Below are 11,142 nucleotides of genomic sequence, written 5' to 3'. Positions count from 1 at the left end.
ACATCCTCGGCAGGACCTACTATGTCAATCATGAATTCAGAAGAACACAGTGGAAAAGACCAACTGCTCAGTATGTCTTTTGGCCTGAAAATTCAAGTCTTGTATTAACTAGTGTAACTAGTTCACTCTAGTTACGTTAAAAGCAAGGAGAACTAGAAAGTGAACAGCTTAAGAATTAATAGAGAGCTTTCCATAGCTTAACCTTCAAGTCCATGTGTAATGGTCACTGGCTAGTGGTCATTTTAACTGCATGGTACTCCTCCTGTTCTCTGGAAGTACGCATTCAAATAGAAACTGGTTGCAATTGCAAGAGATAATAACTATAGTAATGGAAGGGAAATTATTTTCCAGCTCTGAGCCTGGTTCCTCCTTCCCAGAAGGAACTGCATTAAATTATTTACTTTGGGGTTTTTTTTCAGATCCCCCCCCCCAGCATGTGAATTACAAAAATAATACCTGGAATGCTTTCTGGTTCTTTAGTTTAACTTACACTTCATGTTGACATGAATGCTTATTCTTTTTAAACAGTTTACATTAGTTTTTATAGCTCGTGACTGTTTCTTTTTCTTCTGCCAAAATGACTATAATGTATGTTTTTGCTGTTAGCCTAGCTTACTGTTGAAAGATAAAATATGGCTACTGTATGCTGACTTCCCCCCCTGCCCGCAATAGGGACAATGTAGCTGTTGCAGATATTGGTAGTGTGCAGTTGGAGGCCCAGCATGTGTTCACTCATCGGCGACAGATATCAGAGGATACGGAAAATACAGACAACAGAGATTCCCCTGAGGTAAAAACAATCTTTAAGTGTTTCTGAAATGCAAGTAACTTTTTAATGTAGTCAAAAAGCTTAGCTATTTGTAACTTGGAACTACTTTTTTTTAAAATGTTTTTTCTTTATTTTCTTTTTAAAGAGCTGGGAAATTATAACTGAAGATGAGGCAACAATGTATAGCAATCAGAACCTTCAAATACCTCTCTCTCAGAGTAATTGCGATATACAGACTCATCTTGCAGAAGAATTGAATACCAGACTTACTACCTCTGGAAGTTCAGCTACTGGCCAGTCAGCAACCTACACTGTAAGTTATTTTTGTCATTGTTCTAATGTACAGAAATACCTATAATATTTTGCACAAAATGTTACTACTGATAGAATTAGATCCATAAATACTTCATATTAACAATTACATTTTTAATTTCATCTCAAATGCAGAGAATTTAATCTTTTTACTGTAGAACTCCATCTATGCAAACATTTTATTCTTCCCCACTTTGCTTATATGAATTTCTGCCTGAGATTGAAACAGACTTGCATGAACTATTTTTCCGTCTGTACATCTACCTCTTATTCTAGTGTCGTACTGAGTGCTGCTGAAACTACAGATGAAGGAAGCTGTCTGTATCCTGAAAGCTTATTTTTAAGGGAGTTGTGCTATATTGGTTACTTTTTCCACTAGGACAAGTTTTAAGAGAACTCATTTTTCATTGTGAATATTGGGATAAGGTTTTATGATTGGGCTGAGTAAACCTGGTGACTCCATAGCAGTGAAAAAGGGACCTCACTCATACAGTTCCACAGCCCTTGGGCCAGTTACAAAACTTGTCTGACCTCTCAGTGAGTCTGTTCAGCTTGCTAACCCAGCAGAAAACTATTCTCTTTTTCCCCCAACTCTGTTTTTTTTGCAGTTTTAGCAAGCTGAAACAGCATGCTAGGTTGTCTGACAAATACTATGGTGGCAAAGGGGAAGCAGCAGCAGAGTACATAGCCAGGAGTGAGACTTACCTTTTTGGTGGTAGCAAGCAATTAAATAAGCTCAGCTGTCTTGTGAAACCCGAGCTCCACAAACAGCCTTGTAACCTGATATATGACTTGAGAAATCCACTGTCCATTGAGGAAAGCCTATAGAGGCGACCCAGACCATCTAGTCTGTAAGATTTTGGTATTTAAATAAAATAATTAGCTTTTGTGATGCTGAGAATGCCATTCCAAATGTAAATTTGGAATTTACTATTTTTTTCTAAGTTTGTACAAAGGCATCGCTAGTGTTGCTGGAAACAGCAAAGTGAGAGTAACAAGACTTTACTTCATCTCTGCTATTCAGAATCCTATGGATAGCAAGAAAACTTATTTCAGCTTGCTTGGGTGGCCTAAGCAAAGGAAGAGGCAGATGTTCAAATTTTTCGCAAGAGCTGGCTAGAATTGACAGTCTTGCCTCTCTTCACCTCCATCACCCTTCCAAAAATATTAAAAAACTTAATCATGCTTTTTCTTTGAAGTATTCTAAAAGGGTACTAGATAGGGAAAAATCCTTCAAATAATGGGGGAAATTCTGGAGCAAGATGAAATACAGTTGCTTAGTTGTAGCAGATGACATCTAAATATGGCTCTAGGCAGAAAGGTGGATGCTTATGCAAAGTCCAGGGATTGAATCTTTTGATTGATCTTCTCAAATTGGATGTCTCAGACTCTCGTATCTTGTCATTACTAACTTAAGCTACTCTCTGAAAAGTTGTGTTAGATCTGATATATCACAGGCTTTAGTCTACTGACAAGATAACGCAGTAAGTTCTATACTGTAAATTCAATTGTAATGTAACTGGTTGCAATTAACTAATGTTTTATGTGCCAAAACATCTATTGTTAGGGTTTTCAGAACTTTCACAAGCCTCTCTATTATTCTGTTTTAAGGTTGTAATAGACACTGTGAACTTAATGTTTCTAGCAGTGTTAAAACAGTAGTTTCAAAAATACTATATTAAATCGATGTTTCAAAACAAGTAAGACATTTTGTTCAAGATGAAATCTGTAATAGCTTAAAGTGTGATAACCATTGTTGACTGTTTGCTGCCATCCTTAAAGCTGCAATAATAGCTAATAATGTCATTCCTCTTCACTACTTCAAGAACCATTCCAGCAGAAGAGGTAGTCTGCAAACATACAGAGTTGAAGAGCAGCCTGCACATCCAGTGGTACGTCATTTTCCAAAAAACACAGGCTTGTGTGGCAGAGAAGCTGAAGGATTTTCTTCATGTAAAACTTTTTTTTTAACTATGTATTATGTGCTGACATTTTAGATGAGGTTTGGCCTTCTGCTTCTGGCAGCCATCCTGACAAAATTGCAATTATGAGTCTAGCAAAATTGGAGTTCAGTTGTAAAGCTTTAGTGTTCCAACTTTGTGTTTTTGGTTTAACATTAGCTTAATGCATGAATAGAGCCCGCAGAAGGAAGTAGTCTTCCCATGAAGATATGAGGTTTATTTTTCAAATTGTTTGCTTTTATAATTAAAAGCTGTACCACCATCCTTACATTATGTTTTCATGGTGACAGTGCAAACTATGAGCTCATAGGCAGAAGTACTAGGCTGGATCAGCCATGCCTAAACCAGGTATATAAATGAATCCTTTTAGATGAGGAGATTGAATTAAAAAAAAAAAAAGTCACATCATACTATTCAGTAAGGACTTAAATACTGCTTTTCTATTCAGTTTGTGAAAATCATGAACCTTCTGGATTATAGTTTTGTTTTGTGGTTTTAATTTGACAGAGGAAAGCCTTTTCACAGTCAGTTTCATAGTTTTCTTAACTGTTTTTTTTCTGTTACCACTAATATTTAGTTACTGCCTACTTCATCTGGATTACCCCCAGGCTGGGAAGAACGACAAGATGAAAAAGGGAGGTCATATTATATAGATCACAATTCTAGAACCACTACGTGGATAAAGCCAGTTGTACAGGTGCTGTCTATCTTCTAATTATTAATGTTTTTATTAATTTAACCTTTTAAACATCTCAAATAATAGAAGTAAAGTTTAGAGACCTCTTTGAAATAGAACATGCGAAAGGCACAAACTGGTAAAGCACTACGTAAAATATCTTGAGAGAATGCAATGAGAGTTAGGAACAGTAATATTTATGGCAAGTCACTCTACTGTTAAGAAAGCCTTCTGGAGAGTGATAGCTGACTGAGAAGCCTGAAAGACTTCTTTTAACCTCAGTAGCATAATCAGTGATTGTTAGTCAATGTTGTTGATATTAGACTAAACAAATCTATGTACTGTCTGGCACTTGCTTTATGAAACTGCTTTCATGAGTCAAAAAAATATGTTAATAGAAAAAATATATTGCTCTACAGGGCTTTGATTTTTTTTGTGTGTGTGTGTGTCATTTACCATAGATTGCTACGGAAACAGGTCAGTTGTCAGCTGCGCAAAGTATTTCTATAGGAAGACAACCACAAGCAACATCAAGTGATTCATCACAACAGTCTTCTCAGCAGCAGCCTGAAATGGAGCAAGGATTTCTCCCTAAAGGCTGGGAAGTCCGACATGCACCCAATGGGAGACCATTCTTTATTGACCACAATACCAAAACTACAACATGGGTAATGGAAAACTGCTCTCATGGACTGAAATTCTAGTTCCTCTCAAGTCAAAGCTTTGCTGCTTTCAGCAAGCTTCTGTAGATTTCTTCAGTGCCAAGATAGCTGTGTCATGTCTGTTAAGGAGCATGTGTAATAAAAATGCAAAGTCATTTAAAATACCTATCATGAGTAGAACATTATGAACTTTACAAATATGAACTTTACAAACTGTATTGGTACTTGAAAGTTTAGCTTGGAAGGAGGAAAACACTGATGTATATAGGAATCTGTTTCGCAGATGTAAAGCATCTCCTAAATGACACTTCTGTCATAGCTGTAAAACTGTGATAGCTTATATGCACCATTAACAGAAATCAGTTTTGTAAACTTACCTTCAACAGGAAGGTACTTTGAATTACTTCATTACTTTGAATTTGTCATATGGTACAGTGCACAACACAAATTTCTGTGAATTCTTAAGAAAGCAGGCCAGGTGCAGCTACAATATGGATGAGGGAGTTGTACAGCTACAGTTACACAGAGTGGCACTGCACACCACTAGGCAGTGCTAATAGATGGACTTAAGCATTTAAAGAGTAGGTCAGTATTACTGTCAGGTGAAAGAGAAACAGAGAATGCATTAAATTGATTCAAAATGAATATTCATTTCTTCAGGATTATGGAAAGACCTCATTTAACACCAACACCTTCCCCCTACCCCCAAAAAAAACCCAAACCAACCAACCAACAATAAAAACCAACCACCAAACCCAAGGAGCACACGGTGTGCCAGAAACCATGTGGAAAGATTAACTCGACTCAATTACACTAAAGCTGAGTTGAATGAGGGATTTTATATCTATATATATATATATATATAAATATATATATAAAAAAAATAAAGTGAGAGGTCATTAGAAGATGATTGTAAACTACTGGAGGACTGAGAATCCCCAAGGAACTAATCGGCTGCAGAATATACAACAATTATCTAGTTGGTACTAGGCATATTCTTTACACAGTCATTAATAAAGAGGAAAGAATTAAAAGCAATACAAAACAACAAAAGGATTTTAACATGCTGCTTGTTTTGTTTTCAAAGGAAGATCCAAGACTGAAAATTTCTGCTCATCTGAGGAGAAAGACTTCCCTAGATCCAGTAGACCTGGGCCCGTTACCAGTAAGTAAACCGCTTTATACTTGTTTTGCAGATACAACAATTTTGATAGTGCTAATTTAAGTAAACTTGCACATGAGAAAATGCAGCCTGCTTTTTTCATACAAAAAATAATCTATTTTAAATTCCAGTGCTGAGAGTAGATGGAGAGGGGGAATGCCCCCAACTGCAGATCACGTTGAGTTCTATGCAAACTATACGGTCAGAAATTCATAATAAAAGTGTTTCCTTCTTACAGCCAGGGTGGGAAGAGAGAACTCACACCGATGGAAGAATATTTTTCATAAACCACAGTATGTACAGTATAGTATTCTCCCCCAATCATATTTTTGTTTCTGAACATTATCTAAATTAATGGAACTAATTAGAAATGTCTTGCAGATACAAAGAAAACACAATGGGAGGATCCTCGATTGCAGAATGTGGCAATAACTGGACCAGTAAGCTTTTCTTATGTAGCTTTATGTATTTTTCAAGAATATTATTAATAGAATCCAAACAAATTCTTGTCATTTTATCGGGTACTCAGTCTAGAAGATGAAACTTCTGGGGTGTTTGAACAAGGCATTTTTATTTCTGTTTAAAGACTGTTTAGAAAGCTTTCTGTGGAAATGGTCTTTAAATGCCAGAAAGAAAACTCAGTTCCCATAGCTGTAAGAAAGTTTCCTTATAGACTGGGAGGGGATTTGAAGTGGGTAAGAAACTTTATTTTTTTTATCCACAGTGTCTAAAATAATGAAGTAAACTTGGAAAAAAAAAAAAGGGGGAGGGGGGTGAGGAAGGAAAAAAAAAAAAGAAAAAATTACTTTTAAAAGAATGAAATTCATTTCCAACTGAAAAATAATTATCTAGCCTTGATACTTAATCTGAAGTGCAAAATTACCAGGACTAATTGCGAAGACGGTACATATTATAATTATAGATGGGTTTTAGTGTTCAACTGATACCTGTGTTTATTAATAGCCCACATATGTAAACAACCTTCTCTGTCCATGGAAAACAGAGGTGTTTGTAGCCAGGTCTGTCATGATACAGCAAGGAAGGACTATGCGTTATGTAAGTCACCAAAGGCATTTTGGTCACTTTGATCTGGGCCAGTCAGTGAGCTTCGTCAGTCACATCAGCTAATAGTAAAGTACAGGATAAATTCTATGGAACTGATCAGAACAAATGATCTGAACAAAGAAGTACTTTTCATTCCAGATGTTTTGAACTGTCCATATATTTATAAATTGAAAGTCTTCGCTGATGCTTAGTAAAACATGTATTCCTGTTTTTTCAGAACTTAAATGCATTGTCTATGTCTCACAAATATAGACTAGTTTACATTACATTTATTGTTAGAGTATCTCAAGCACTTTTTCTTTTTTTCTACCCCCCCCACCCAAGGCTGTGCCTTACTCCAGGGACTATAAGCGGAAGTATGAGTTCTTCAGAAAGAAATTGAAGAAACAGGTTAGTAATCAGTAGGAATACAGCAGAAAGTTAAGAAACTTATGCCCCTAAACAAAGGAAAGCTTAGGTTACAGTGAAAGGAAATTGAACTTTGTAACCTGCTTAATGAAGGTAGATTTACTGTCTGATCACAAATACATTTGTGCAGCAGCGACTTGGTAACAATTAGCATTTAATCTAATAGCAGGGTTTGTGACTTTATGCAGTGATAAGACTGCAAGCAATCTAATTGAAAAAGTAGAAATTCTAAAAGGTTAAAACAGTTGTGAACCTGGATGTAGGCTGGCAACAGAAAAGTTTGGAAATCACTGATCTAGCATATAATAGTTTTTGGAACTCAGAATATGGAAATAGAAGTTCTCAGAATAGATTTTAGACTGTTGAGATAGAAAGCTGTACTGTCATCTTTATCAGGCTAGATGACTGTAATAAATTGTTACAGCCTTAAAATCTGAAGTTTATGAATCTCATTTGCAAGTTCTAGTTTGAAGTGGCAGTGCCAGATATATTTATAACGCATAGCATAAAAGACTGTAAATAGCGCCTGGATATCCAGATAACAATGAGTCTTTGCACAACTGCAATCAAATTTGCTATCCTTGGGAGATATTTGATATATATAATAATAGCCTTTGAGTTTAGACCCGTGCTTCACCTTTTACCTACCAAGTCTATCTCTAGCTTTTCTGAAACCTGTGCATTTTGAGCTGATGTGTAAATTGCACACAGTTATATATGCACCTCGTTTTTTGTGTTCCTAGTCAAACAAGCTTGGCATTCATTCAAATGTCATTATCCTAATCTGAGAAGTGATAGACAGCTCAGCCACACAATATAATCGTAGTAATTTAAGAATTAAGTACAGATGTAGATTTTAAAGCATACGTTACTATTGCCTTTTAAGCATTCACAAATACCTATATGACAATTAGGGTAATGGATTGATTTATATTGAGATTTAATTATTGAATACTATTTTAATCAGCTACATTTGCTTTTAGTAATTGATTTTATTCTTGCTTGAACTTTTTTTTCTGATAACTTGATTTGCAACTAAAAACATGAATATATATATATTTAAATTTAGGGATATTTACTGCTTTCTGAAATGATGAAAAAGACCTGTATATTTCAGCCACCATATAAATTAGAGATATAATATTGTACAGTATTTTGCAACTTGGAAAATGACAAATAATGTGCTCCTCCACCCCAAGTAATTATTTTTTTGTTTGTAGTTTGGATCAAGCTGTTGTTGGATATAAATAGGCATTACATTTAAATGCAGCATTCTGGGTGGTTGGTTTTTTGGTTTTTTTTTTATTTGGGACATTTCGGATAGATTATTTAAGGAGTATAAGAAAATAAAAAGGAAGCATATCTGAACATGTGCTCTTCAGATTGATTTATTAAATATTTCTGCATTCAAAAATTCATTATTTCTATTCAGTGTGTGACTAGTTTTTTGAAATTTGACATATATTGAGTTTCATTGCATGATCCTAATCTAGTCATAGAGCAACACGGGTTGAAATTTCCTGTTCCCACTTTCACTGAATTTCTCAATTTTGCCTGAAGTAATTGCTGAAATAAACTGGCTGAAGACAAGTGAAATCAAGAAAATACTCTGTTTTCATATAGTGATTTACTAATTCAGCAAAGTTTTATTCCTGGTTTATTAGGGGCTTACTCTGAAAGTTCAGCAGCAAATATGAGCTCCTTGGATATTTTTATTTAAGTATTTTCCTACATGATAGTAAATATAAACCTTGTGATTTGTTCCTGTGACATCAAATTCTAAGTGGACTGATTTTTATTTTAATGTTGTAGGAATACTTGTTTGTCATGTATGTCTTAAGTAAGAGAATGGGACACCTAGCCTTATAGTTAGAATATTGAACTAGAAGGTGAAATAAGTCAGGTAAAATTGTTGCAAAATAATTTTATTTATAAACTCCGAGGTGTTTTTGTTTTTGTTTTTAAAATCAAGCATATAATATGATGGATTTTCAGTGTTAAAAAAGATTCCATGCCTTGCTGCATGCAGAACAACTGAGCATATGCTGTTACTACTAAGAACTTATTTTAACCCTATTTTCTTGGTATGAAATAGAACTTAGCATCTGAAACTTTCCATGCTAGTTGAATTGTATGTAAATAGAGCCTCTTGTCAATCATATTGTGTTATGTTTCCAAATTATTTAAGAAAAGTATTTGTGTGCCATTCTTTGTCTGTTTACAAAATCTGCGTACTCTACAAGACTAAAAGATGCTGGGTTTTTTTCTATTATTCTGGGGTTTTTTAATGTATATATATATTTCTTTTTTTTTTTTTTAGAGTGATATTCCAAATAGATTTGAAATGAAAATTCATCGCACAACAATCCTTGAAGATTCTTATAGAAGAATTATAGCTGTAAAGAGAGCAGATTTCCTTAAAGCAAGACTTTGGATTGAATTTGATGGTGAAAAAGGTTTAGACTATGGAGGAGTGGCCAGGGAATGGTTCTTCCTTCTTTCTAAAGAAATGTTTAATCCTTATTATGGATTGTTCGAATACTCAGCTACGTAAGTAATACAGGTCTGGAAGACATGAAGACTAGTTAGGGAAAGCAGATCAATTGTATTTCTCATACGTAATTTAAGAATGGAATTACTGCCCCCCCGCCCCAAACTGTATAGGAGGGTTTAGTTGTTAATAATTGCAACTTTGTGCACCTAGTTCTTTGTTTGACAGAACAATAATGTGGAGACAATACCTGTATTATTTTTTTCAGCAGTCTAACATAAGCCATGTCATCTTTGCATAGACAAGCATACGCTTGCAACCATCTACTACTTACAGAAGAGGCAGTATTTAACAAATAATGCGGAGAATGTTATTCTAACTACTTTAATAGGAGTTAAGCCCTTCTCTTTGGCATATCTCTGACTTACAAAGGTAGTTCGTGGTGTTTCAAAACTGTTATTTCTGCTATGCTAATAGAATCTTCTATTGAGTATTGTTTAATATTAGATTAGTGATTTATTAATCCAAATATGATTATTTTTTCAACTTCATGAAAAGTAATACCTGATTTAACCAGTGATGTCTTTCAGATCTTCAAATGTGGGACTGTTCCAATAGTACAACATTTTGTTTTTCTTTCTCTTCCCTGCTCCCTCTCTCAACTTCAGAGATAACTATACTCTGCAGATCAATCCAAACTCTGGACTTTGCAATGAAGATCATCTCTCTTATTTCAAGTTTATAGGTCGTGTAGCTGGAATGGCTGTTTACCATGGCAAACTTCTGGATGGTTAGTATTTATTTTATGTAATATGATATTTAGGTTAATATTGTGCATATTTTGAATTTTAAGTTACATACTGTTCAATTTATTTGTTCTTCTTTAAAGCCTTTTTTATTCGTCCTTTTTACAAGATGATGCTCCAAAAACCAATAACGCTTCATGATATGGAGTCTGTGGTATGTAATTTGCTTTATCATGTATGTTAGGGTTTCAGGCACATATTAATTTTTTTTTATATATATCTTTAATGACATTGTGAAGGTTGAAAGTGCATAATTCAAAGAAATTTTAGGCTGCATCCTTTATAAGTCTGTAAGATGTATGGGAATTAAAACTTCCAATGAAAATCAGAGACACCTAGACTCTGGTTTAAGTCAGTTAAGCTGTATTGAAAACTTGACTCTAAACTTTCTATGATGTTTTCTTAAAATATTTTTAGACGCTAAGGTTCTTAAAATTAAATATAAACTATCTTTGGGATCCCTGTCTTGGCCTGTTTTTTAAATTAGTTTGTGTCTTTCGATTATTAAAAAGAAATGTATTCTTATACTTTCAGAGACTGAAAATATTAATGAGTGATACAATGTAACATTTACAGAGGAAAACATGCTTCTTGCAATTTTCTTGTTTGTTTGTTTGTTTCCCTGATAATGATTCTTATTTAGAGTAGTTGTGGGCAGAGTGATTTTTATTCAGTCTCTTTAATCTATTACTGGTTTTGCTGTCCTGTAAGAATACAGAATATAGTTCCTGTCTGTTTCTGAGTAACAGATTTATAGATGTGTCCTGATTCCCACCCCCCCCCCCCCCCCCACCACAAAACAACAAAATTGTTGGTGGGGGGGGGGAGCA

At 34.7% G+C, this 11,142-nt stretch overlaps 1 protein-coding gene across 1 annotated transcript in view; it reads left to right on the top strand.

The window, feature by feature from the left end:
- The window catches only part of NEDD4 (neural precursor cell expressed, developmentally down-regulated 4, E3 ubiquitin protein ligase), a 55,333-nt gene that overhangs the window by 35,107 nt on the left and 9,084 nt on the right, over window positions 1-11,142 (top strand). Inside the window, exons 10-22 of the mRNA XM_009323418.1 lie at window positions 1-70; window positions 673-790; window positions 915-1,082; window positions 2,908-2,973; window positions 3,620-3,739; window positions 4,180-4,386; window positions 5,468-5,545; window positions 5,781-5,835; window positions 5,924-5,982; window positions 6,932-6,997; window positions 9,336-9,565; window positions 10,175-10,296; window positions 10,396-10,466. Coding sequence (XP_009321693.1) covers window positions 1-70; window positions 673-790; window positions 915-1,082; window positions 2,908-2,973; window positions 3,620-3,739; window positions 4,180-4,386; window positions 5,468-5,545; window positions 5,781-5,835; window positions 5,924-5,982; window positions 6,932-6,997; window positions 9,336-9,565; window positions 10,175-10,296; window positions 10,396-10,466 — 1,430 coding nt within the window. The remainder of the gene's footprint in view (window positions 71-672; window positions 791-914; window positions 1,083-2,907; window positions 2,974-3,619; window positions 3,740-4,179; window positions 4,387-5,467; window positions 5,546-5,780; window positions 5,836-5,923; window positions 5,983-6,931; window positions 6,998-9,335; window positions 9,566-10,174; window positions 10,297-10,395; window positions 10,467-11,142) is intronic.

The sequence above is a fragment of the Pygoscelis adeliae genome, unplaced genomic scaffold (genome assembly GCF_000699105.1).
Source record: "Pygoscelis adeliae isolate BGI_AS28 unplaced genomic scaffold, ASM69910v1 Scaffold545, whole genome shotgun sequence".
Classification (NCBI taxonomy): Eukaryota; Metazoa; Chordata; class Aves; order Sphenisciformes; family Spheniscidae; genus Pygoscelis; species Pygoscelis adeliae.
This window is presented reverse-complemented; position numbering and strand designations above follow the sequence as displayed.